Source organism: Coregonus lavaretus, assembly GCF_964263955.1.
Source record: "Coregonus lavaretus genome assembly, chromosome: 13".
Lineage (NCBI taxonomy): Eukaryota > Metazoa > Chordata > Actinopteri > Salmoniformes > Salmonidae > Coregonus > Coregonus lavaretus.
In genome coordinates this window covers 22,179,152-22,206,870 of record NC_140000.1, presented here as the reverse complement: position 1 = coordinate 22,206,870, position 27,719 = coordinate 22,179,152, and the positions used below count along the sequence as shown (strand labels likewise).

Genomic DNA, 27,719 nt, shown 5'->3' with positions numbered 1-27,719 from the left:
TATTGTACAGATGTTTTGCGCTCATGCTAAGAACAGCATCAGGCCTTGCAGACAGGAAGCTGAAGCTCTTTGATCTTGAATTGTAGCAAGCACTTGTGCTTCCTTTTTCCAACCACGACACTAAAACAGGTGCACCCAGGTTTGCTGCTGATGTAAGCAGTTATAACTGAGGTTCAGCACTAGTGTGTAGAACTATTTGCTCTTAACCATACAGACTGAAATAATAAACCTTTTTCAAAACTGAGAAAAGGCACTTTAATATATTTCAAAGATACATTTAATAAAATAACTTACAACAGGAGGGTACTGTATATTAATACTATATAAATGATAACAATATAAAATATAAACACCATTTTGCACAGTGTAAAGTTACTGGTAATCAGAAGACAAACCGTAAAAAAATATATTGACATAAAAAAATATGTAATCCTTTGAAATAAATAAAACTGTGGGTTTCGCACTTCGCAGACCCTAATATACAATTGTAGAAAATACATTTTCCCCAGTCTCCACATCACACATTAGCATGTAACTCAACAACGGAAACTAAAGAATAAACGTAAACAACGAGGTGGACTAGAAATAACTATTTCCTTTGTCCTTTCCATTGTAACGACAGAATGCAGAGGTCATATTTTGGTGTTGGCGGTGGGCACTACACCTTTCCTTTAAAATAGTCACACAACTAAAAAGGCATAGAGATTTTGCCCAGGCAAATTAGAAAATCGATTCTGGTCTTGACAGGTGTCTTATAGGTTAGGTGGAAAGGTCAGAAGCGTTCCTTGGGTTCGCTGAACTTGCGTTTCTTCTGCACAGAGGCCTGGACATCCTGACTGCAGGGGAACTCGAACTGCGATATCTGCCAATCAGAGAGTGACAGACAGTTTACCAACTAATGTAAAACTGAAAAAATGAATAATGATTGCCAAACAATATTCTGTATCCATCGAGATGGGATGGACTGAATGAGTCATATTGACTTGTTAAAAAACATGTAGGTCAGGGAACTTTTATCTTTAAAAGACAATTTTCTCATTATTATCACTCGTTCTGTGAGTAAGACTGGGGACTGAAATCTATGATGCTCCAGGGGGCGTGTCTCCCACCATTTTGTCTTCGATGGGAGAGGGCTTCTTCTTGCTGATGCTGTGCACCTCAGTCTCAGCCTTTCTCTCCTGCACACACACAGAACAAAGACAGTAAATCACAGACTGCAGGGAAGTGCTTGTGAAGCTAGTCGGATACACTAGTACCATAGATACACACCCTCCGTGGTCATTTTTACATTACGTTATACAAATATGTCTTCCATTTGAACAGGACCAGTAGGAGTTGGATAGGGTTGTGAGTTTTGGGGGGCACTGACCAGGGTGGACCTGGTGACGCGTCCGCTCCTGGTTCTCTTAATGGCCACTTCCAGGTCAGAGGTCCTCTTTACCAAAGTGTCCATCTGAGACAGACAGGTCAATCAAACCACAGACCGTTACCTTCACAACTGGAGCAGCCCCTATAGTACTTTATATCCATACCGTACTCTCCCACCTGTGTATTTGTATTGCTCTGTATCTGCATTTGGTTGATACAAGGCCTATCTTAGTACTGATTATGTAGAATTTTTTGCTGTGATTTTACCTGAGAGTTCTCTGTGCTCTCCTCACACATCATATTCTCCTGGCAGTTCACCTGGACCTCTTTGAGCATCAAACATGATGGAAACAAAATAAAACAAAACATGGATTTCAGACTGCATTTGACTTCTTAAAAAAGAAAATAGCACTGCTGTTATCATGTTCAGCAAAACTTCTTTACACTAGGGTTTGAGAGAGGAGGTCCTACCTGAATTGTCCAAGTAAAGGTCGTCGTCTGGATTTTCCATTACTTTTATCATGCGAGTCTAAAAGTAGAAACCCCATAAAAAAGGTTATATACTGTAGGTATATCCCATGGGATAGAGACAGCAACGCCCCCTACTGGGTTAAAACAATAGCGTCCTGCCATAGGCACCCAGTCAAATTAGCCTAGATTTATGTCAGCCTCAGGTCTCACCTGCTGACTGCTGATCTTGGTCACTGTCCCCCCCTCCTCCATCTTCAGTTCCCACTTGTCCCTCACACATATGGGCTGCTCGTCATCAACCTACAGAGAAAAGGGGACAGCTGTTAATCAACGTGTCACCCATTAATCTGGTTGACATTACTCTCTCTTTAGTTATTTTCCCCCCTTTCCTTCATACCTGCTCCAGCCTTTCTCTCTCTGTGGTCACGTCCACCTTCAGGGTGTGGAAGGGAGTGACCACCTCGCCCATGGTCAGATTGACAGGCTCCTTCTCAAACTGCATGCTATCGCAGTCCCCCTCCATGAATCCTGGGGGCTGGTAGTCCTGGGGAGTGACTGAGATATATACACACATGCAAACACACACACACTCTTTATGTGGTCTTTTAAAAACATATACTTGTTATACCCTATGAAAGTAGTGCTTCAATTTGACTTCCGTAGTCCGTCCAGGTTTTGTAGGCTAAGAATGGGCTTAAAATGTATATTGTCATTTAAGATATATATTAAAATGTATGTTTTCTCGTATATATTTATTTACCATATGCCGTTTTTCAACGTATTTGACGCCCAAGAAGCACAAAGCTGAAAAGGTACAACCGTTTCATTTGAACTACACACATGAACTACAAATCAAAAGGCACTGGTTGGCAACGTTCACTGAAAAACCCCCAGCCTAATCTAATATTAAAACACATCAAATGGCCTGTAACTAACAGGTTGTTACCTTCCTGTAAGTCCTCAGCTCGAGCAGGCACGCTCAGGCATGCTAACAACGCTGCAGGAGATGTAGTTCAAATGAGACTTCTCTAACTTTCGTGATGTGTCTTACTTCTTGAGCGTCAAATATTTTGATAAAAGGCATCGGGTATGAGTAAATCAATACACAAATATACACTGAGTATACAAAACACCTGCTCTTTCCATGACATAGACTGACCAGGTGACTCCAGGTGCAAGCTATGATCCCTTATTGATGTCACTTGTTATATCCACTTCAATCAGTGTAGATGAAGGGGAGGAGACAGGTTAAAGAAGGATTTTTAAGCCTTGAGACAATTGAGACATGGATTGTGTATGTGTGCCATTCAGAGGGTGAATGGGCAAGACAAAATTGAAGTGCTTTGAATGGGGTATGGTAGTATGTGCCAGGCGGTTTGTGTCAAGAACTGCAACGCTGCTGGGTTTTTCACTTTTTTCACACAGTTTCCCGTATGTATCAAGAATGGTCCACCACCCAAAGGACATCCAGCCAACTTGACTCAGTGGGAAGCATTGGAGTCAACATGGACCAGCATCCCTGTGGAACGCTTTCGAAGACTTGTAGAGACCATGCCCCAATGAATTGAGGCTATTCTGAGGGGAGGGGGTTGCAACTCAATATTAGGAAGGTGTTCCTAATGTTTGGTATACTCATTGTAATTAAATGGCTGCATTTTCATGATTTTTATCATATAATCTTGGAGCATATTCAAAAGACCCGGGACATGACCCCGGAAGTATGACATAGGATGACATCACTTGCGCAGCGTATTGCATCATATCATCTCTTTTCTTTTAGCTTACTCTACATCACTGTGTGGTCTTTACCGTCGTCGTAGTAGGAGAGTTTCATGTTGAGACAGACATTGTCTGGCAGAGGACCCAGGTTCTGCATCAGTGTGTAGAGTTTACGCACCAGGAGGATGCTGGACTTTTTTGTGTTGCTGCAAGCCATCTTTCCCAGATTCTTGCTGTTTTTGCTAAAACAAAAATAAATGTAAAAACTTTTACACAATTAAAAGTTTCTCTCTTCAATGTTTCTCAATGAAATTCTGCCATGTTATCATTATGTTATACACATTAGGGTTGAATATTTACCCGGTATTTTACAAATGTTCCATCCCGAGAATAAATCACTTTTCTCCGGGGTAAGTGTCAAAACCGGAAGTGTCATTCAAAAGCATTACAAAGCATATAAATAGGCCTATGTCTGGATTTGATTAGAGCTTTGATCGAATATTCAAGCCTGATGCAACCTGAGCCAGATAAAATACATTTTATGAGCCTAAGCCCAAACATGCCCAAGTGATTGTACCGTTATCCAATACAGCTACTGCAGATTACATAAGACAGAAAAACATAAAAGCACATAGATGCTCTCTTGGGTAAATAAATGAAACAAGCTCCAGTAATCTTTTTGAGTGTGAACTGTATTACTGTACTGCATTGTATTATACTGTATTATATGGACTGGAATTACGCACCTCATTCAAACCATGATCAAGCAGGGAGAGAAAATGTGATTCTGGTGCAGCACATGCGGCCTACAAAGTTACAAGTATAGGCTAGCGAATTTGATTGACATTTTTCATTATATTTTCCCTAATGTTATTAGCCTACCTCTTATTTCTCTCTCTTTTGTTGCTTCATTCCTTCCTTGCTTTCAACAGTTAAATTAAATATGTTTCATTGTCCTTATCTTCATCATTCTAATTACATATTTGAATAATATAGGACTAGAATGAGACACAAAAGGCTTTCACTTCTCTTCACGAGGATTGAATGGTTATGGGTCTGCATAAATAACTGCTATAGCCTACCGCCATCACCCGTTCGCTCTTCTTTCAAACTACCCATGAGTTCTATTGGGTGCTGTATTTAACATTCAGCAAACAAGAGCTTGTGTCCCTCTTCGAATAGTCTATTGGTATAAGAAATGCTAAAAAAAAAAATGTCCAGCCACTATTCTAGTTTAGCTTTTCCTGCATAGGACTCCAAGAGCTAAGGAGCATTTTTTACAGAGCGAGGCCAGCGGAGCACAGGTACGTGCATATTGCGCAAGAGACAGAGGCTATAAGTTAGAAGCTTATTATGCATAACCCATCATTCATTAGCTAAATATAAGGCTAATACTGCATTGGATTTATTACCTGAAAGAGGTAGGCTAGCACATCTATAAATAGGCCTATACAGTGGGGAGAACAAGTATTTGATACACTGCCGATTTTGCAGGTTTTCCTACTTACAAAGCATGTAGAGGTCTGTAATTTTTATCATAGGTACACTTCAACTGTGAGAGACTGAATCTATAACAAAAATACAGAAAATCACATTGTATGATTTTTAAGTAATTAATTTGCATTTTATTGCATGACATAAGTATTTGATCACCTACCAACCAGTAAGAATTCCGGCTCTCACAAACCTGTTAGTTTTTCTTTAAGAAGCGCTCCTGTTCTCCACTCATTACCTGTATTAACTGCACCTGTTTGAACTCGTTACCTGTATAAAAGACACCTGTCCACACACTCAATCAAACAGACTCCAACCTCTCCACAATGGCCAAGACCAGAGAGCTGTGTAAGGACATCAGGGATAAAATTATAGACCTGCACAAGGCTGGGATGGGCTACAGGACAATAGGCAAGCAGCTTGGTGAGAAGGCAACAACTGTTGGCGCAATTATTAGAAAATGGAAGAAGTTCAAGATGACGGTCAATCACCCTCGGTCTGGGGCTCCATGCAAGATCTCACCTCGTGGGGCATCAATGATCATGAGGAAGGTGAGGGATCAGCCCAGAACTACACAGCAGGACCTGGTCAATGAACTGAAGAGAGCTGGGACCACAGTCTCAAAGAAAACCATTAGTAACACACTACTCCGTCATGGATTAAAATCCTGCAGCGCACGCAAGGTCCCCCTGCTCAAGCCAGCGCATGTCCAGGCCCGTCTGAAGTTTGCCAATGACCATCTGGATGATCCAGAGGAGGAATGGGAGAAGGTCATGTGGTCTGATGAGACAAAAATAGAGCTTTTTCGTCTAAACTCCACTCGCCGTGTTTGGAGGAAGAAGAAGGATAAGTACAACCCCAAGAACACCATCCCAACCGTGAAGCATGGAGATGGAAACATCATTCTTTGGGGATGCTTTTCTGCAAAGGGGACAGGACGACTGCACCGTATTGAGGGGAGGATGGATGGGGCCATGTATCGCGAGATCTTGGCCAACAACCTCCTTCCCTCAGTAAGAACATTGAAGATGGGTCGTGGCTGGGTCTTCCAGCATGACAACGACCCGAAACACACAGCCAGGGCAACTAAGGAGTGGCTCCGTAAGAAGCATCTCAAGGTCCTGGAGTGGCCTAGCCAGTCTCCAGACCTGAACCCAATAGAAAATCTTTGGAGGGAGCTGAAAGTCTGTATTGCCCAGCGACAGCCCCGAAACCTGAAGGATCTGGAGAAGGTCTGTATGGAGGAGTGGGCCAAAATCCCTGCTGCAGTGTGTGCAAACCTGGTCAAGACCTACAGGAAACGTGTGATCTCTGTAATTGCAAACAAAGGTTTCTGTACCAAATATTAAGTTCTGCTTTTCTGATGTATCAAATACTTATGTCATGCAATAAAATGCAAATTAATTACTTAAAAATCATACAATGTGATTTTCTGGATTTTTGTTTTAGATTCCGTCTCTCACAGTTGAAGTGTACCTATGATAAAAAATTACAGACCTCTACATGCTTTGTAAGTAGGAAAACCTGCAAAATCGGCAGTGTATCAAATACTCGTTCTCCCCACTGTATATATCAATCTTGAACAGGATTATCTATTTTGGATGCAATTTGAATGGAATTAATGGAGAGAAAGACTGCGAGAGAGCGTTCACTCGTGCACTGATTTAAAGCAACGATTTAGGAGTGTTTTAAACTCGTCAATAAAAAAGAAAAATCATCTTTACAATAAAAAAATATAGTGATCCCCGAAAGCCAGATGGAGATGTGTAAATTAGATGCGCATTCGGTCTTTATATTACTGTAGCATAGGCTATGCTGCAGCAAATGTAGGTCTACCTGTCACAATAAAAAAAAATGGATAGGTCTACATACTGAGATGGGCTCTTGGTCCCCACCCAGAGCATTGATGATTCATCATGCAGTGACCAGAGGGAAGGCCTTAGAGAATCCAGATTTAGACATCGCATATAATTACAGCTCCATTTCACGTCAAGCTGTTCATATAAATAATTTCTTATAATTTACCAGTTTCTCACTGTTATTTATCCCGGGAAAAGGGAGTGGTTTTGGCGGTAAATCTCGGTAAACCTCAGTAACCGGGTTCCCGCCATTCAACCCTAATACACATTCACAACGCTGTACCTTTCAAAGTCAATTTTGGGTCCCTTTTCAGTGTATTCGACTTTGAACTGGTAGCATTCAGTAACCTTCTGCAAATTGTAAAGAAAGACCAGTGTCACAATGAGAAAAGGCTTGATTCAAGAGGTTACATATACTGTAGATCTTGTTATAGTCCAGAGAATCAAAGCATTACTATGATAAATACCAATGGGGTTAAAAAGTTGTCTATTACCTTTGGATTCTCTGGGTCTGTGTATATCTATAGAAAGTGGAAGGAGAATACAAACTTTAGCAACTGAAAATTAAAATGCTTTATATGCTGAAGAAAATATTCGATAAGATATACTCACAGACATAACGACCGTCCGCAACTGTTGGAATACAAGACATTCATTATATGTAATTAATTCACATTAATAACATGCATATAATGAATAAACAACTAAATACTAGTATCTCACTTACGTATTTTCTTTGAAGGGCATCAAAGCATCCCTGCATCCTGGGAGGTGTATAAAAGAGTCTTAATTAATCAACACTGAATAAATGATCTAACCAGGATAAAGGGAAAGTATTTGGCCACAGAGAAAACACTGTACTGGAATTCCCCACTGAGGCTTGGTGGTGTATACTGACCACTGTACAATCTGACTGGCACCAGGGCAGGTGCGCTCCTCCCTGAGGATCATAACTTTCTGCTCTGTGGCATAGAGAGAGAGAAGAAAGTGTACTTCTTGAAGATGTTGGCTAGCTACAGTATCATGATTTAAATAACAATAGAGTACATTTAAAAAGAACATAAAATGTGTTTTACCTTCAACATATTTTCTCCCATAAGCTTTTTCTGGGAAAAGACCCCTGAGATAAGTGATGCTGGAGACTGCAATGGCCAGCAGTTTCTTCACAACAATCAAGGACTGCTGCTCTGTTGAAACTACATTTGGCAGCAACTGGGTGCCCTATAAAAGATAACAAAGACAGGCTCTTACACCTTTGAATATTTTTGAATAAATAGAGTCATGTAGATATTCATAGAACATGCTATTAGAACATGCCATCATAGAACATGCCATTTGCTTGCTTTAAAACAGCAATACAATAGGACCAAGGTCTGGCTATGGTTAGCCAGAGGTTTTACCTGAGCAGTCCGCAAACGTTGTTCACAGGCCATGGTAGTAATAGTTGATAACCAGTTGTCAAATCTACAAAATAAAGATTAATCAGAAGCCAGGTAGCTAGCTATCAAGGTAAAGCTATGTTGAAATATGTAGCTATCTAGCTAACGTACTAGCTTACACAAATAGATACAGGAATATTTGATATTAATCTTGCTAGCTACGTTATCTACCTAGCTATCTACATTACATTTGCTAGCTAACGTAGCTAGCAGTACACACACCTACTGATGACACTGACTTTACTCTACAACACATTGTGAATAGTATGAAATTGCATAACTCACATAGCTAGCTATTACTACCTAGAAAAAGCGCAGTCACACAACCTGGTTTTTGGTTGAAAAAATAATAAGCTAGCTAGCTAGCCAGATCGAATTTACTAAGAAGCTATTGGACCGTGGGCCAAACTCGCGCCAGACACACACGCGCACGCGCACGCGCGCACACACACACGCACACACACACACACACACACGCACGCACGCACACACACGCACACACACACACACACACACACCTGTTTCTTTCGGACATAAATTTTTCTCGAGCTACCCGCCAAACCTGATAGCTGAAGTAGCCAATCAGAGGGCAGCCTTAGATAACGTACATTTTCTTGCCACCACAACATGCATTGAGTGATTTGTGATATCAAAGGTAGTGATATGTCCTGGCCGAGGTAAACATCAGTTTTAAATGAAGTTGTTAATGTTGTGGCACTGTATGGAATTTGCTCTGTTGTTAGTGTAGTTTGATGCAACGCTGCGCACAGATTGAATATCCGCACTCTATTGGACACAGCACTGTCAATCAGCATCTCTCTACGATTAGTAGCATTTCATTGGCTCTTCTGGTCTCTAATACAACGTGTTTCCTTATACCATTGGTTACTGTATATGTCTGTCACAAATGGCAATCCCACATGTTTTAGCCTTTTTTTTGTCGAGGAGCCTTGTGTTCAAGAGACAGATTCGATTTTTGCTAGCAGTGGAAGCTAGAAGAGCACCCCTGCATACATTCTAACCTGCGTTTTCAAGCAAATCAGACTTCCCGTCCATTATAGCTGCGTAATGTCGTCCGAAAATCTATCAGATACTCAGATGGAATATGAGGATGAAAAACAGGTGGGTTTAATATCATGACACTATCTTGAGTTTGCCAGCTAGCTATGACGCTAGCTCTATGTTTGTTGTAACGCGTTACAAGTGAAGTGTTTGAATTGATAGCTAGCTAGTTAGCTTTCGTTATGGCATCAAACCTTTAAACGTCTCGTTTACCAGCAGTGACAGTGTGTATAAATCTTTTGGAAAGGTCTTGAGTAAGATTTACGTGTCTCTCGATAAGCAATAATAACATAGGTACTGTATATTATTGAGTTATTTATTGAGTTTTCCTTTGTGCCATTGGCTCGCTAGTCCACAGGTTATGAGATATACCTGGGCCTCATTGGTCTATCCAGACACTGCAGTAGTTGACCCTGAGGTTGAGTCTTCAGGCTTTCGAGACTGTCAGGCAAACAATAATATTGTAGCCTATCCTTTGAAATCTGTGTTTCAATGGAAACCAGGGTCAATCATCACAGTCACTTATATGCTAGCTGATCAGTCACACAAAGCTTATAAGGATGTATAAGCTAGATCTATTGATTCATACTCGTTTTCAGTCCCCTATGTTTTGTGAATGTTGTTATTTAAAGTGTTGCACTGATATTAGGCTTAGCTATATATAATGTAGGCCTATCTATATCAATATGTGACGGCTATCAAATGGAGTACACTGATGAAAAGGCACTTGTACAGGCAGCATCCTGATTGGATGCTGGTGAAGGTCAGAGTTCAGGTGAGTCTGTTGACAAACCCACTGGTCATATCAATATGCATTGACTAGCATGTCTACATAGGGAAGGTACTGATGCGACACTTTGTCTTATCAATGCTAAGGGGTGCTATTAATACAATGGTCTTTTGATACAATGGCAAGAAGAGAAACCGGTCATGTGGGAAAATAACATTTCATGGTAGCTAGCTACTATGGGGTCTAGCAGTTTGGAACTTTTTTAGGGAGTGGAAAGTATCTGGTCCACTCTTGCATTTTCCATCATTGGGGCAGAATATAGCAACTTTTACATTTTCGTTATGGATCCAAGTGAATCAGCAAGGGAATCTGTTCATCGGCTTCTCTACCTTGAGTCACTTATTATTCCTGCCCCAGCAAGCTTTGCGTTCACTGTCCTCTGCATGGAATGGCAGATATTCTCCTGTACTTCGATTGCAGTGTTTTGTGGGTTTCTCAATGTTTTCTTAGCTTTATTTAGCCAGATAAGTTACAATGTGTTGTAAGTTAACAATGGGCAATTCCATGTCAACAGTGATGCTGAGACTCAGATTTTTCCATTTAAAATGTATGCCAAACTAAAAACCAATGATTGCACAGTTAAATAAAATAAAAACATACATGCACAAGGACTACTTTCCACAGAAAATTTGACAAAAACATATTTACTTGAAGAACAGTGCAGATAGAGGTTGGTAACAGAATGACGGGTTGTGCTGTTTGAGCTGTCATTCTGTTACCAAACTTTGCATCTGCACTGTTCTTTAAGTACATTTATTTTTATTTTTTATTATTCTGTGGAAATTGTTAAAAGTATTCCTTGTGCATGGAGTTGTATGGTTTGTTTAGCTTTGCAATCATTGGTTTTTGTTTGACATACATTTTAAAGTGAAAGATCAGTCTTAGCTTCACTCTGTTACTGTGGAATTGCCCCAATAGAGAATACTTATTTTGCTGACTTCTGCTCAGAGTCTACCTGTACTGTGGACAATAACAGGGTGTGTCCTGTTAACGTACTTTCCACTGGCCTCGTTCCATGGACTCCACACTGGCAGAAAAGGGTAAACCAGTTTGTCTAGTGCAGGAGTTGACTCCAGTAAACCATAGGCTTACACCTTACAAAAAGCTTTAGCATGAAGGTGTCATGTGAACACTAGAACCACTCTGCAAGCTCTGTGTACCTAGACTTTGGTCAGCAATTACTCAAGGCCTGTTTCTGTATCATATTTTTACAATAACCATAAAGTAACGCCACCCTTGGCTTGTATATATTTGCAGACAAACGGCTTTATGAGGGGAAAACAGTTTGTTTTTATGGCACCAATAACATGTCAGTGATGGGGTAACAAGGCTGTTTTGTCCACATCAGCTGAGGAAAAGTGTGTGAGAGAGGGGGAAATAATAGATGTGAAGCTGCTTTCTAGTCACACTTAATTCTTACTCGATCATAATACTCGTCTTCTGAGTGAGTTGTTTATTACAGGCAACCATGAGGGCGTGAGAGATAGTGTTGCAGGAGAGCATGCAGAGTGTGACTCATACTATGAAGACGCTTCAACTCCCTCAAGTCATTTTCATGGCATTAGCCCACTTCACAGCTGAAATGAGTAGGGTTAGGCTATATGATTCAGATGCAATCCTTTCTGAAGAGCACAGTGCCAGCCCATTAATCTTGTTGTTTTGTCATCATCAGACCATCTTATAACCTTCTTATTAGTTTTAATGTCACAAGTACAGTGAAATGCCTTTCTTCAACCACTAAATCCAACAATGCCGTAATCAATAACAATGTAATACTAAAAATAATATAAGGTAGAACAAAAACACACAAGAAATAGAAATAAGAAGAACACGAGAAAGTAAGTAAGAATACTATATACAGGGTCAGTCAGTTCCAGGACCATATTTACAATGTGCAGGGATTCTGGAAGAATAGAGGTAGATAATTATAGGGGTAAGATGACTAGGCATCAGGTTATATTACTGCATATCACAAGGCGTTGGACAGTTAAATGGAGAATGTCTATTTTAAAAGCCTATGCTTTTTCTTCTCTGTGCATCATGGCTGACATTATGATGAGGGATATATAAGCGTAGGCTACATAGGCCTACTGTTTTGATGTTTCTCCTCTTTAGCAAAATTCCTTGCGCATAGCAAGTAACACCCATATGACGGCACATCGAAATGTTTTCTTTGTCTGGACAGGACTCTCAGGAAAAGAATGCCAACCTTGTGAAGGGCGAAGAGGTCAAGCTGAAGGCCAAGTACCCCGGCCTGGGCCAGAAGCCTGGAGGCTCTGACTTCCTCATGAAGAGGCTACAGAAAGGGGTAAGTGGAACCCTTCTCCTGGAGAGCCACAGAGAATACATGCTTTTGATTCGGCATGTTAGTTTAGTGCTAGGCTGGAACAAACGCCTACACACCCTTGTTGACCACTTGACTAGGAAATCGCATAGGCTTCGAATAGTCCTCTTTAAGACATTTCAATACGTTCTGCATTTATGAGGATCTCAGATTGCATTGGCATGTCTGTGACAGTAGCTATGTTTCCATGAACTTGTCCAGTTATTTTTTTTTCTTCGACATTTAGAAAGTTCACAAAGAAAATAGATGCGACAATTGCCGTTTCCATTTAACTAACTTGTGTCAATAAAAACAGCTGGACGTAATGACCTCACACCTAAAAATGACATGTAAAAAATTGCAGAAACCTACAGTGTCGCATAACAATATAGTGGTTGAAGTGTTTCCATTACCCATTTAGACAAATTGCGCATTAATAAATTGGTGACAGCCTGTATGCCCTCCCACATATCTGTTTCATGTCTCGGGTATAGCCAGCGAAAGCCAGCATGTATAGAATGCAATAATTTACTAATATTTGCCATATTCTAATAATTATCATATGCCAGCGTATCGCCACGGTCCGAACCATGGAGAAACTTGCACTCCTATAGATCTGAAATAATTGGATGTTGAAACTTGCCAGCCAACCAGAAAAGCAAGGCGAAGCAATTCAGGCATTCTTGAAAGTCAGGACAATCCTTGTCCTGCAAATAAACATTATTTTTATAGTTGAAAAAAATGGATTTAGCAAGCAGTAGACATTTTAGAATTAAATGTGGTGTGGAGCTTTATAGTTACTCGTGACATCACATACCCCACATACAATCATCATTTATTCCAAAAACATTGTCATATGTCGCAATAAAGAAAGTTAGACAAAATAAAAATCCTGTCGAACGGATAAAAATGTTGTTGATCTTTAGAACGTTTCTCCTATATCTGCCGTTTCCATGACACGTCGCAATGATTCTTTTTGCGACATTGCTTTTTTCGAATAAACCAGGGTCATTGGAAACCTACCTATTGACATGAACTAGCAGAATTACTCCAGACAACCTGAATTGAATTCCTTCTATCTTGCCCCCACCTAGCAAAAGTACTTTGACTCAGGCGACTACAACATGGCCAAAGCCAAGATGAAGAACAAACAGCTGCCCGTGGCGGGGCCTGACAAGAACCTCGTCACAGGGGACCACATTCCCACGCCACAGGACCTGCCCCAGAGGAGGTCCTCCTTGGTGACCAGCAAACTAGCAGGCTAGCCTAGCCTCCACCCATCCACCAGGCCCCTAGCTAACGTCCCTCACCTGTCCCCCAACGATGTTCCTCCCTAGTCATCTCCAGGCTCCACTTGGCTTTAACGTATCGGGGAGAGCTGTGAAAGTCAGTACATATTGCTTGTATGTGGGTGGGGAGGGGAGGGGAGGTGAGCTGGGACCTTATCTACCATCTCTCCACACAGCTCTGCCCTCTGCACACTCTGCTCTACCGCCTCCCTTATGTCTTGGTTTGGTGTTCAGAGGTACATAAAGTAGATGTGCCATCGGGGAGGCTGAGTTTAATGCACTTTGTATTATGTACAGTACGTTTTTGCATCCCGAACGACACCCAAATATGTTGTTGACGAGGGAGTTAGGAACCATGATCGCTCCACATTTTTCGATGTTGTGTTCTCGTCAAAGCTGGGGGTAAATGTTTGCGTATTTTGCTTGCACACCAAATCTGGGAGGGAAGGGAACCATGGTGAAGTGTCCAAAGGAAGGGAGTGGTAATCAGAGGGAAATGTGAAAACTGATTTGAGGTTTCCTTTATCTCATGTTTTGTCAAACACAAATCCAAGGTCGTCCACGTTGACCTGACCGAACGGATATGAAACTACACATTTTCTGCTAATGTCGCTTTAATTCTTGACTCCCTGTTGCTCTTCTTTTTCTGAATATGCTGCATGATCGTAACATGTAACAAAATGTGCAAATCTGGAGGGGTTAGACGACTGATAGGAAGTAGCAAGCAACCAAATGGAGCCCTGGAATGTCCATGGTCACTGTCCACTCCTTCCTTCCTTCCCTCTCAATGTCCTGACAATCCACACACTCTGTCTGTAGGCTGCCCATGGCGAAAGCAATGCCACAGCAAACTGAATACCCATGTATCATTTTAAGGCTGGGAAAAGAGGCAACTGTTTAATACTAAATTTCAGTACTGTGGCTATTACATCAAAAAGCCTAAAAGATTTGTTGGGGATAAATTCAATGTATATTTCTGTATTATGTTGAGAAATTTGACATTTGCTATGATTTGTGTCTTTATAATGGGTTATTGTTTGTTCATTGTCACTTATTAGCCATTTACTAGAATCTGGCTATTTTCACTGTTAATGGCAGTTCCTGTTGAGAAATTCTTCCAGTAACAGAAGATTACAGCCTAGTTCCCAATTACATTAGTTGCTAAACCTCTCCTCAGGCTCTCCTTCAAATTCAACGTAGCAAGAGCCTCACAGCGTACTGCTAAAGCATATAGCCTTACGTGTTGACATTCTAAATATACAAATCTGTGATGTCAGTAATGGGGTAAACAGTCGGCCACCTGATAAACTGGCCCTGACTGGACCCTGGCTCACACAGACCTAACTGGGACACACAGTGTGCTTTAAAGATATGCTCACTTGACACATGGCAAAGGGAAGGGATTTGATGACATGAGGAGAGGGGGTAAAGTGTGAGTGTGTATTTAGTTGACCCTGCTCACACCTGTTGGGATGGTTCAACTTGCAAAATAATTATGGTCAGAGGTGTGTTAGATAAATCATACAAAAGTGAAATGCATGCACCCTGGTTTAAAGGTCAGAGGTTGTAGGCTATGTTATCACTGAATTAGTTGTCCTATCTCAATGTATCACACACTCCACACAAATGCTAAAATACACACTTGAGCACTCCCATCTTGGGATTATTAGACACTGCCCTGTGTCAAATTGCAGGGAAGAAGATAATTGGCATTGAGTGTGGTTGTCTGGGTTAGTATGAATGTGCTGCTTTTCTCTGTCCCAGCCGGTGTAAATAGACTTTTGAGGGTGAGGATTCTTTATTTTTATTATTGATTTCACTACTTGTAGTTCTCTGATTCAGTGGTTCCTTTCTCCTGTCAGTGAATACACTACTTCTGCTTTAACCATTTTTTTAAATACAGAGACAAATTAATCTGTATAATATGAATATGTGTAAATGCTGCTGATTCAGTTGATGACTAATCTTAAACTAACATATTACCCCATAAAGAACGTCTGTCCTAGGATTCAAACAATCGGACCCAAGCCTACCATGAATAATGTCTGCCAATGGGAGACTGACTAACCACTCTAGGGTTGGGGGTCTAATTCCATTTCAATTAGGATATTAATTGAAATTCTACCCATGATCAATGCAATCCATTTTGGGAACTGGCCAGCTGGAGTTTAAATGGGATTGACCCCAACTTGTTACTTGACTTTGAACAGAAAGACTGTGCAAAATCCTAAATAATTGTAGCCTGCCATTCCAGGCTTATTAAAGTGTCAAATAATATAACTGGATATGCTGAAATGAAGGTTGTTGAAACAACAGGAGAGGAATTATTGATTGCTATGTTTTTGTGCACTGTCTGGCTTTGTATGGAGCAATGCAATGAGCAAGGTATGTTAAAATACCAAGTGTCCTGTTCAACCATGAAAAGTATATGCCAGAATGTAAGCAAATTTAAAATGACTGTGTGCTCTAAAGTACCTTGTGCTGCTTACCTAACCTGTTTTTGTTTTGCATACATTAAATATGTTTTACTGTTCTCTTACTCACTGCATAACTACAACAAAAGTTTATCCTGGCCCAAGATAACTGCAGGGATATCTGGAGCACCCTTGCTCCCAATAACTGGGGGGTTTACATAAGGATATGCTGATTGTGGAACAGGAGACAAAACAAAATATTGATTTTAAGAAATTAGAAAGTACATGAGTACTAATTGTTTCAATTGTGTGGAAGTAGTGGAGCGAATTTGTCACTATTTGAAATAAACTTTTACATGAATATTAATTACTTTTTGCTCTTTTCAATTATCTTCTCACGTGCATTATTGATTTGATCACCAGTCCTGCTGAAGTTTACATCAGAAGCCAATAACCAACTGTCTCTAGCTACAGTTATCTTTTCAACCACACAGGGCAGGATACCTCCAATTTATATGTTGATAAATGACATACGAAGTCCATGATCACAACCCGTCATTTGCCACCAGGGGACAGCAGATCTCCGCATTCGTTATTTATCAATGGTCTCTGAAGGGCTATAGCAAAGTGCACACACTGTCCTCAGCCAGCAAACGAAATTTGTTTTATTTATCTGTACCGCTCAATGCAGAGAAAATGCATTTTTATATCCTCTCTTCGTGGAGGTATTTATCTGAATGTTATTGGAAAAACATCCCAGATAGATTTGTAAAGTTAATTCAATGGGGGAGGCAGAGTCGGAAGTCATCATAATCCCTCCCTCTTTTTAGAAACTAGCCGACAAAAGGTTGGTCATTTCCGCTTCAGGCTCACTGTTGTAGTTAGCAGTCAACGATGGGGGATATTTGAGGAACGAAGTAGCTAAGCGCTAGCTTTTCGTAAAAAGTAACAGCTAGAAGTACCTTTTTATTTTATTTATTTTTCAAACGCTTGTTTCTTTATCTAAACGTTAAGTGAATATGAATCTGTCGAAGTCGTTTACACGAGCCACAACTACGATGTTGAATATTCAAAATGGAGTCGTCGGAGGATCTTCGTACCCTGCTGGTGCTAGCCCTTTGTACTATTTCGGCGCGAATGGGGCCGTATGTGCTGGGGCGTCACCGAAGTCTAAAGTAGATACTGACTTGGGAAATGGGACTGGCGATACTCCACCACGACCCACGAAGTTAGCAGTGAATGTCGTGAAAAGCAACGTCCTAGATAATCATTTGTCAGACCGAAGCAACAATGACGACTCTGACGACTCTTTGCCGTGCACTCCTCAGATGGCGTCAGAGTGTGGGCCTGACATATCGAATTGTCCATCGGGCGATGAAGTATTGGAACATGATACCAGACAACTCATTGAGAACGTCTTGGGGGACTACACAGGACTGTCTCCGTCTCGTTGGAAGCAAAGCAAGACTCTTACGACGATGAAGCGAGTGGTGGAGGATGTAATAGCGAAGCACCGATACGCATACAATGGTACGTAGATGGTCTTGATGTATCCAAATCACTGGCACTAACTAGCTAAGTGTCTGTATATCCTAATTTTCTGTTTAAAGATGGTATTGAACTCATCATGCGCTAACTTGGTTAATAACAGAGCAATATTATCAGGAATATGGTTAGTTCGTTTTACTCAGACCTTTTTATTAAATGTTTTAGGTATGATCGACAAACTTGACTTGGATGATCGTAGCGATGACATGAGCGTCATCAAGTCTGTGGCCAAGACCCTGTTCAGTGATGGGATCACGAACTGGGGTCGCATCGCCAGCCTAGTGGCATTTGGAGCGGTGGTGAGCCAGCACCTGAAGGAGAGGGGCAGGGGACACTGCGTTGAGCTGGTGGGCCAAGAGATCGCCACATACCTCCTCTCTGACCAAAGGGACTGGCTGGTCAAAAACAATGCATGGGTGAGTCATCTATGTGGCCCATTAGTCATTTGCAGATGTGAGACAATCTAAACTTGTTCAGTAGCTAATCATAAACCTAACTCTGCCTTTGGTCTCTTTCTCAGAATGGATTTGTAGAGTTCTTTCATGTGCAAGATCCAGAGTCCTCAGTAAGGAACACCCTCATAGCCTTTGCTGGAGTTGCTGGGATTGGGGCAACACTCGCCATGTTGATCAGGTGAATTGAACTATAAAAGACTTACCTGTTACTTTTTTTCAACGAAGAAAATGGACTATTCCCGCAAGTTCTCAGAAATCCTTAATATCACCATGGTTGGAATGACTACCCAATGATGTCCTGTTTGGTCAAAGAAGAGGGTCAGTCTGTGACCGACTGAATTGGGACAGTGCTTTGGTGTCAAGCTCAAGTTTGCTTTTTTCCGCATCAATGTTTTGGTGCCTTTTTTGTTTGAGGGGCCATATGAGGATATTTGGTAGTTGTCGGAACGGTATCTAATGGACTTGTTAAATGGCGCTTTTATTTAATGTACAAAGTACAGACATTTTATTTTTGTAATAAATTTATAGTTGAATTTAGACTCGTACAGAAATATAGTTAATTAATCTGCAAATGTTCAACTCACTCATTTTAAGTAATCAAGATGGAAAAGCACTAGCTAATAGCTATAATTCACAATGGCAAAGTTCCGCCTCTGACCATAAAGTTGGCTCAAATGACTTGTGTTTCTGTTCCTTGTGATATTAGTCATACATGTACATACAGGGATTGGTGTAAGAAAGGCAGAACCTGCATTGAACTGACCAATGAGGGCCTTAGAATTAAACTAAGAAGGTAAACCCAGGCTATGGGCATTGAAAATGTAAAGCGCTTACAGCAGGAAAGACTGTATTTTACATGCAATTAATTGCCTTACATGCTTGTCACGCATGTCATAAACCCCCTATCTCGCCTACATCCCATTCATAAGTCCATGTTCCTTGGGGTAGATTTGCCAGTCATGCCTGGCAAACTATTTGCGTGGCTGCAATGTGACTTCCTGGTTAAGGAAATATTGTGGCTGTTGCACTAGGCTTTACTGGGAGGGGGAAGGGAGGACGTGTTTGAAAGTCAGTTCAAAATTCCATTCTCAAGACTATGCTGATTGTATTTGAAGCATTTAATTTCCAAATTATATCCATGTAAATGAAATGTGCTCGCAGGTATGAGTTTTAAATATGAGCTTAAAGATTGCAAATGGTCTCTGGCGTTGGTTCAATAGAGGCAAGATCGTCTGGACAGTAAACATGTACAGCAGTTCCACCTAATAAACTAGCACTAACCCTCCTGATGCATCTTGCTGGCAAATTCCTTAAATTAAAGGATAAAATCATGCAACTTTTGTGACTGCAATGAATAAAGGATGTGACTTTATTCACTTTTTGGCTGCAATTGTCTCAAAGCAGAAGTTCAACTGTTAACCTGCTGTGAACTTTGGGACTACTTTTCGAAGGGGTGGGGGATATTTTGTGAAAAGATAGCAGTGACATCTGCTCTGTGCTAGTTTCTGGTGCTGGAAGGTAACCCCATACACAAATTAATTCCTGTGTTGTACATAGTCATCTACCTACACACACAAACATGCTTATTCACTCCACTCCCCCCGGACATGCACTGTGAGGTTATTTCCTAGAAATTGCGCTTCTGTGTTAACCATGCATATGTGTGTCATAGGCAGAAGTCTACCACAGTATCACTTCATCTGCAGCCTCAGTTGTCAGAAACATAACCATTATTAAACTAAGATCACCTGAACCACTTGGGTGACTCAACCTCTGAGTTGCCAATAAAATAAGTTAATAGCAGTCCAAAGATCTTTTACAATGTTGCATAACTTCAGTGAGCTTCACCCTTTAGGTTTAGAGATGTTTCCACATAAATTGCATCTGACATCTGTCTGCGCCACAATCATAGCGTTGCAACAGTTGAAGCAAATATGAACCACATCCTTTGTTGCTCTCACTAATTTACCAACTTGAGAATTGCTTCTGCATATTTAATCATGTCTTGATTCCAAAGCAGTATTTTATCTCCGAGTGCCACAGGTATAATGCATCCAGTGTAAATGTATTTAGTGATTTGCAAACTAAAATGACTGAGTGACAGCCCGGAAATACCACTGATCTTTCTTTGCATATGTGTTTGTCACTGATGTATAGAAAGGTCAGAACCAGACTGGTTATTGTAGATTTTCCCCTGAAGCTTAAGGAGGAGAACTCTGGGGTGGGGCTAATGGCGGAAGGAAACAGGTCAGCAATGTACAATCTATTCAGGCATGCTTTTAGACAGCTATGGAAATCAGCCACAGAGCAGGTATTGTTTGACGTCTGCTGGGCCGAGGGAAGTTGGAGATATCACAGAGGGTAGTGATGCAAGTCGAGGGGAAATACGTTTACTCTTGTGTTTGCACTCAGTCTCATAAGAACAATTCTTCAAATGTAATATGTGTAACTTATGGGGTTGTCAATAAGGAAATTACATAACATCACTGGAGAAGACTCACTAGTCTCACCTAGGCTAATCTTGGAACAAATTCACATTACCTGTGTCAGGGCATGCTGTACTTCGGATAAAGAGGGTTTCTTTGGTAATGAAAGGTGGTATGGAAACAACAATATGCTAGAGTAAACATACTATGTACTTTAATTTCATGGGAACATGGTTGTTTTGGGGAAGGGCTGCAGCTATATCAGGCCTCAATTAAGGGAATCCTTTCAAAGGGTTATGTTGCTCTTAGTCATTAATGATCCCTCTGTGTGTGTGGTAGGTCTGTTTGTTCAGATCTGTCGTCTCTGGTTACAGCACAAACACACACCCATAGAGGTCTTATGAGGAATCGTAGGCCCTCTCCATGGTGACTAATGCACACGTCAGACCTAAACTAATCCTCCTGCTAATGACGATGGCTGCCACCGTGGTTACCATCACCACAGGGCTAGTTCATGTGGGCCTTGCCAAGCACTAGCTACATAGGGGAAATTTGGATCTGAGCTGAGGCAACCACATTTTACACAATAAACATTTATGGATAGTATGCTCAAATCACATATGACACCGAAACTAAACTGTTATTTCACACTGGATTTTTTCTAAGGTAAAGAGTAGTTCCCACAGACCCGGCGCCAGGATAATGTGACTAAAGGCGTCCGCATGCTTCCCATCCGGAACAGTTTGTGCATATATTATGACGCTTTTGTTTGTTTTGATCTTCGGCAAGGGTTTTTTCGGCTGTTTGTGCACATTTTTTCTCGAGGCAAGCCGAATTTTGGTAGCCGAAATCAAATCGCCCCTTTGTCGGTCATTGGTCAACAGTAGGGATTCTTCAATTACGTGCTTGTCATTCAATGATAGACGACTCGTTTTCATGCAATAAAAAAAAAAAAAGTAACAAATACTGCACCAAACAGTTAGATGTAGATCTCTTCTGCAAAAACGTCAAAATAAATGACAGATTTCTTAGATAAATTCTGACAACGTGTAAACAGGCTATGACGTCTCAAGATTGACAAACAGTATTGCCACATTTCTCGTTTTTCTAGCGAAGGTTTTTTAAGGGAGTATGCGAGCACACTGGTTCAGTTCACCAAGCCGAGTTAGGCCGACGCCTGCGGAAGTCTTAAGAAGGCAGTTGAAATCGGTGATTTTGGGGGTTTCTTGCATTTGGAATTATATTGAATTCTGCTTATATCACGATATGCCACAATAAACAAAGTTCAAACGCCAAGACTCCTAGACCATTGAGTGCTTTTGAAGTGACAAGTTGGCGTGAAATCTGTAGCCTATCTCCGCTACGTTGTATCAGCACAATGGACAGCGCCCTACACACTAAAGCAAGGCCGTTTTGGTAATGAATATAGGCTACAATATTGATAGGGTAATTCCCCCATTACAAACAACCTATGTGAATGCAGCAGTACACACAGCTGTCTTACCAAAATAATACAAACTAAATGCTGAAAGTAGTAGCCTAGTTTTTCATGCATGCAAATAAAAATACTGAATAGCAGTTCGGCTTAGAATACCGACACAACTGTGAATGCAATCTAATGAATGCGAACAGAACAAAACAGCGGTACCAAGTAGGCCTAGTAAACAAAATATCAGATCGGTAATCGCATGGCACAATCTATATTTAGGCTAGTATTAACGGTAAAGAAACGCAGTAAACAAAAGGTGGATGGAGATCCATAATATAGCCTACAGCCTAGTACAGTGAAATGCAGCCATGCACAGCTTTCTTGCCAAACAAATAGGCCTATAGGCCCGCTTCAGACATTGAAAATCATGCCTCTCATGAGTACAGCAACAAGTTGTGATATGGCACAATACACTCGACCCACATAAGTAATTAAGCAATGCCAGCCTACCGTAAACACATTTCCAATATGTACAGTTCCATTTACAACCACAAAAACCAATAATCTACCAAGAAAACCATAATAGAATGTATTTAAACTCAGCAAAAAAAGAAACGTCCTCTCACTGTCAACTGTTTATTTTCAGGAAACGTAACGTGTAAATATTTTTATGAACATAACAAGATTCAACAACTGAGACATAAACTGAAAAGGTTCCACAGACATGTGACTAACAGAAATTGAATAATGTGTCCCTGAACAAAAGTAACAGTCAGTATCTGGTGTGGCCACCAGCTGCATTAAGTACTGCAGTGCACCTCCACCTCATGGACTGCACCAGATGTGCCAGTTCTTGCTGTGAGAACCCCACACTTCCACCAAGGCACCTGCAGGATCCTGGACATTTCTGGGGGGAATGGCCGTAGCCCTCACCCTCCGATCCAACAGGTCGCAGACGTGCTCAATGGGATTGAGATCCGGGCTCGTCGCTTACCATGGCAGAACACTGCCATTCCTGTCTTGCAGGAAAGCGCGCACAGAACGAGCAGTATGGCTGGTGGCATTGTCATGCTGGAGGGTCATGTCAGGATGAGCCTGCAGGAAGGGTACCACATGAGGGAGGAGGATGTCTTCCCTGTAATGCACAGTGTTGAAATTTCCTGCTATGACAACAAGCTCAGTCTGATGATGCTGTGACACACCGCCCCAGACCATGATGGACCCTCCACCTCCAAATCGATCCCGCTCCAGAGTACAGGCCTTGGTGTAACGCTCATTCCTTCGACGATAAATGCGAATCCGACCATCACCCCTGGTGAGACAAAACCACGACTCGTCAGGGAAGAGCACTTTTTGCCAGTCCTGTCTGGTCCAGAGATGGTGGCTTTGTGCCCATAGGCGACGTTGTTGCCGGTGATGTCTGGTGAGGACCTGCCTTACAACAGGCCTACAAGCCCTCAGTCCAGCCTCTCTCAGCCTATTGCGGACAGTCTGAGCACTGATGGAGGGATTGTGCGTTCCTGGTGTAACTCGGGCAGTTGTTTTTGCCATCCTGTACCTGTCCCGCAGGTGTGATGTTCGGATGTACCGATCCTGTGCAGGTGTTGTTACACGTGGTCTGCCACTGCGAGGACGATCAGCTGTCCGTCCTGTCTCCCTGTAGCGCTGTCTTAGGCGTCTCACATTACGGACATTGCAATTTATTGCCCTGGCCACATCTGCAGTCCTCATGCCTCCTTACAGCATGCCTAAGGCATGTTCACGAAGATGATCAGGGACCCTGGGCATCTTTCTTTTGTTTTTTTCAGAGTCAGTAAAAAGGCCTCTTTAATGTCCTAAGTTTTCATAACTGTGACCTTTAATTGCCTACCGTCTGTAAGCTGTTAGTGTCTTAGTGACCGTTCCACAGGTGAATGTTCATTAACTGTTTATGGTTCATTGAACAAGCATGGGAAACAGTGTTTAAACCCTTTACAATGAAGATCTGTGAAGTTATTTGGATTTTTACTAATTATCTTTGAAAGACAGGGTTGAGTTTATTTCTATGATGAAACATACCGATATGTAGCTATACCCAGGGGTGTCATTTGGGTTCTTGCATTGGAATGATATTAAATTCTGCAGTAACAGAGTATTCCAGCCACCCTCTTCCTATGAACCAGTTGCTATTAAATTAATGTTTTTGGACAGAAAACCTTCGACTAGGGTAGGATTCTACACTCTTCGGGAAAGAAGGGTTCCAAAAGGGTTCTTCGGCAGTCCCCTTAGGTTAAATCTTTTTGGTTCCAGGTAGAACCCTTTTGGGTTTCATGTAGAACCCTCGGTGGAAAGGGTTTTATATGGAACCAAAAGGGTTCTACCTGCAACCAAAATGGGTTCTTCAAAGGGTTCTCCTATGGGGACAGCAGAATAACCATTTGATGTTCTAGATAGCACCTTTTTTTTCTAAGAGTGTACACTAACCTGGGCTGGCTCCTCTGTTCCAAGATTGTCAGGAACAATCGGAGGTGGAGGGGGTTGTGGAGTCAGTATCCTGGCGGAGCTTGTGGAAGGGTGGGTAGGCTCTGCACGTGGAGTTAGCTGGAGCTCGGTAGCATCATCGCTGCTGGGCTTGGCGGCGGCCTCGATGGTTTGATGCTGCTCATTGCTCTCCTTTTCCCTTTGGCTTTGTTTTGGTACTTTGGCAAAGCCAATTTATAATATCCATCGTGGCAGATTAGCTGGTAAGTGCTAGCTAAATAGGCTAAGGCTAATAACACAAACACTTTTCATAGCTAGCTTAGAAGCTAACTAAAATCTGTGGTGGTGGGGCGTGAGGCAGAGATGAGTGAAGCAGCTTCAACAGTAAACTTGACCCCGCCCTTATAAATCAAAATCAAATATTACAGGCGGAGGCGCATCACGTTGTTCACAGCCTACCACAGATGAGAAGCGTTTTTCCCGCTTTTTATGGAAACCCAAAGGAGTCATACCTAACCACCCCTGTGGCTTTCCATGGCCCCCCTGCACACACCGTGGTGCGCTCTGTCCATTGTGCTGACACAACGCAGCAGAGATACAGATTTTGCACCAACCTGACAATTAATCATTTGAACTTTTCTGCTATTTTTATATAGGGACATAAAACTAAAACTGAGGGGGGCACAAGTTTCAACTGAAGGGGCTAAGTCCCCTTTTGCCCCCTCGTGGAGCCGGGCCCAAGTTCCCATGAAAGTCTACCCACTGTCACCAGGCTCATTGTTAAGATTGGGCAAGGAAGTTTCAGTGTAACTTGTACCAGATTGGCTTCACGTCACACATACTTCAGTGTTCAGGTGACCCGCCCTACGCATTCCTAGCCTGCCTGATGCGACTGAAGTGGTAGACATCTAGGGAGAGCTGTGACACACTGGTCTGGACAAGAGTCCTAAAGTTGTTTTGGATTAGAAAATCCAACAGTTGTATTGGAAGGGGGCGGTGCTTGGGACCATGTGGGTGTTTGAGTGAGAAAGACATAGACTTTCCAGACTCTGAGGTCAGGAAGACTTCGCAGACTAACGCAGTCCGCCCCCTCAAACACGGTTGGGAGCTAGCCCTAACATTAACTAACTAGCATGCAAGTCAAGCGTGAAGCCGAGACATTATGTGGAAACAACCATCTAGCTACCTATTGGCCAGTCATGGCAGCATTTGAGAAGAAGCTGCTCATAGTGGGAGATGGAGCATGTGGGAAGACCAGTCTGCTCATTGTCTTCAGTGTAGACCGGTTCCCCGAGATCTACGTGCCCACTGTCTTCGAGCAATATGTACTTGTATATGAGTGAATCGGCTATATAAACACTTCCCTTGTAACTGAAGTGCTCAGTCAGGTGCCATTTTGTGTCATACCTGCCAATTTAGTGCATACACTGTGACCTATAGTCTTTATGATTATTTAGAATGTTTGATCATACAGGCATAACATTTTTTGAAATAAACGTGTGCCATATAAAACCCTATGTGCATCTATTCATATGCACAAAATAGGACCAGACTGGAAAACTCTGTTAACACACGTACATTCTTTGTGTAATAATAACTTTGTTTATCTTAATCATGCCTCAACTCTGCCTGGTCACACCCGTGAAACTAGCCAACCACCAACACATAATCAAATACCTGTAGCGCAGGAGTGCACTGCTAGCATATCTGTGGTGTTCTTCTCTTCACCCAGTGGTTGCAAGGGAAGCATTTTATAAATGTGACTTTTGAGGGCATTTGTTAAAGAAGACTTTACCGGAGGAAAGAAAAATAGGTAGTGCACTAGATAAGGTGTCCCAGATTTGACCTTTGTTCTCTGTCGCCATTTCCTGCCTGTACATAAAGTCAACACTGCACAGCAGAGGTTTGTCGCCTGTAAAGTTGTACAAGTTTAGAGCATGTTGTAAACATGTTTGTTTTTATGTTAATCAAATACTTTGTATTTTACATGCTTTAAGTAGTTTGTAGGCTTCATTATCTCTTTCTGGAATGTGGAGGTTTTACCCTCCCCATTCAGGCCTACCTTTAACATCAAGGAAAGGTTTGATCATTGAGTATGAGGAAACCATGGAGTTTTGATATTGCAAGAAAAGAAAATGTCTCAGACTATAACCACAACAGGCTAAAAGCTACATTTGTTTAAATCAGTTCACTATCTTTAATTCACTAAAGCTTCTCTCACAAAAAAAGCTTTTTTCTCAACAACAAGATTGAGATTTAGGCGATTTGCAAGTTTATGTAACTTCTACAAGAGGGCTGACTTTAACTGCAGTTTTCAATAAAGCAAAGTTGAAGATTGGCTGAAAGTTTCTCCACTTCCCCTTAGCAACAGCCAACTGAGTCCCGCCCCCATACTAAAAAAAGCAACAGTTTCCCAGAAGTCAGCTGACACAGAAGTTTATCTGTGACAGAGAGAATGGAGAGACTCTACTCTTCTACGCAGTCCATTTACTTCTGAATCAAATGGTGCACTTGTACTTTGGTTTAATTTGACATGAGATGTAGTGCAGGGGCATAGCCTTGGGAATTCAAGAGGGAGTTTGCCCAGTGCCCGTAGTGCTGTAATACATGCCACCTCAGTGTGAACTCTGAACCCAGTCCCACACAACCAGAGTTGGATGACCATGGGGCTGAGATCACATCTCATCCACATGGTACACTGTGTCATGTCCTCAAATGTAAAGCACATTCATTGTCTGTGTCAGTTGAACTGTTAATCTTGCATTGGACTACCTTGCCTTTAACAGAATAACTTGTTGTTCCGCATTTACCAACATTTAGGCCAAATGAATTTTACACTGAATAAAAATATAAATGCAACATGCAACAATTTCAAAGGATTTACTGAGTTGCAGTTCATAAATGGAAATCAGTAAATTGAAATAAATGCATTAGGACCTAATCTATGGATTTCACATGACTGGGAATACAGACATGCATCTGTTGGTCACAGATACCTTAAAGAAAAGGTTGAGGCGTGGATCAGAAAACCAGTCAGTATCTGGTGTGACCACCATTTGCTTCATGCAGCTCGACACATCTCCTTCGCATAGAATTCATCAGGCTGTTGATTGTGGCCTGTGGAATGTTTATCCACTCTTCTTCAATGGCTGTGCGAAGTTGCTGGATATTGG

At 41.6% G+C, this 27,719-nt stretch overlaps 3 protein-coding genes across 3 annotated transcripts; 2 read left to right on the top strand and 1 right to left on the bottom strand.

Annotated features, from left to right (window-relative positions):
• Positions 1-235: 235 nt before the first annotated feature.
• On the bottom strand, positions 236-27,112 carry LOC311140647 (HORMA domain-containing protein 1-like). The gene is made up of 17 exons (XM_084175792.1): positions 26,224-27,112; positions 24,550-24,764; positions 8,312-8,375; positions 7,988-8,132; positions 7,810-7,873; positions 7,639-7,675; positions 7,524-7,544; positions 7,406-7,432; positions 7,195-7,262; positions 3,649-3,800; positions 2,237-2,394; positions 2,050-2,139; positions 1,840-1,897; positions 1,636-1,694; positions 1,370-1,453; positions 1,110-1,178; positions 236-862 (listed from the first exon to the last, which is right to left on the bottom strand). The coding sequence occupies exons 3-17, from the start codon at positions 8,342-8,344 to the stop codon at positions 773-775; spliced, it is 1,155 nt and encodes a 384-aa protein (XP_084031918.1). The 5' UTR covers positions 8,345-8,375; positions 24,550-24,764; positions 26,224-27,112; the 3' UTR covers positions 236-772.
• On the top strand, positions 9,288-16,595 carry LOC311140649 (alpha-endosulfine). Its single transcript, XM_084175794.1, has 3 exons — positions 9,288-9,472; positions 12,388-12,510; positions 13,620-16,595. Exons 1-3 carry the CDS (start codon positions 9,419-9,421, stop codon positions 13,788-13,790), a joined length of 348 nt encoding a protein of 115 aa, XP_084031920.1. The 5' UTR covers positions 9,288-9,418; the 3' UTR covers positions 13,791-16,595.
• LOC311140648 (induced myeloid leukemia cell differentiation protein Mcl-1-like) lies at positions 16,877-19,516 on the top strand. The gene is made up of 3 exons (XM_084175793.1): positions 16,877-17,758; positions 17,942-18,192; positions 18,297-19,516. Exons 1-3 carry the CDS (start codon positions 17,248-17,250, stop codon positions 18,411-18,413), a joined length of 879 nt encoding a protein of 292 aa, XP_084031919.1. The 5' UTR covers positions 16,877-17,247; the 3' UTR covers positions 18,414-19,516.
• Positions 27,113-27,719: the final 607 nt, after the last annotated feature.

Excerpts from the sequence above, each read along its gene's own strand:
- LOC311140647 (XM_084175792.1), bottom strand. The coding sequence starts at position 8,344 with ATGGCCTGTGAACAACGTTTGCGGACTGCTCAG. Across the intron at positions 8,133-8,311 it reads AACGTTTGCGGACTGCTCAG|GGCACCCAGTTGCTGCCAAA; the intron begins GTAAAACCTCTG and ends TATCTTTTATAG. Across the intron at positions 2,395-3,648 it reads ACTCTCCTACTACGACGACG|TCACTCCCCAGGACTACCAG; the intron begins GTAAAGACCACA and ends TATATATCTCAG.
- LOC311140649 (XM_084175794.1), top strand. The coding sequence starts at position 9,419 with ATGTCGTCCGAAAATCTATCAGATACTCAGATGGAATATGAGGATGAA. Across the intron at positions 9,473-12,387 it reads AATATGAGGATGAAAAACAG|GACTCTCAGGAAAAGAATGC; the intron begins GTGGGTTTAATA and ends TTGTCTGGACAG. Across the intron at positions 12,511-13,619 it reads TGAAGAGGCTACAGAAAGGG|CAAAAGTACTTTGACTCAGG; the intron begins GTAAGTGGAACC and ends GCCCCCACCTAG.
- LOC311140648 (XM_084175793.1), top strand. The coding sequence starts at position 17,248 with ATGAATCTGTCGAAGTCGTTTACACGAGCCACAACTACGATGTTGAAT. Across the intron at positions 17,759-17,941 it reads GCACCGATACGCATACAATG|GTATGATCGACAAACTTGAC; the intron begins GTACGTAGATGG and ends TAAATGTTTTAG. Across the intron at positions 18,193-18,296 it reads TGGTCAAAAACAATGCATGG|AATGGATTTGTAGAGTTCTT; the intron begins GTGAGTCATCTA and ends TCTCTTTCTCAG.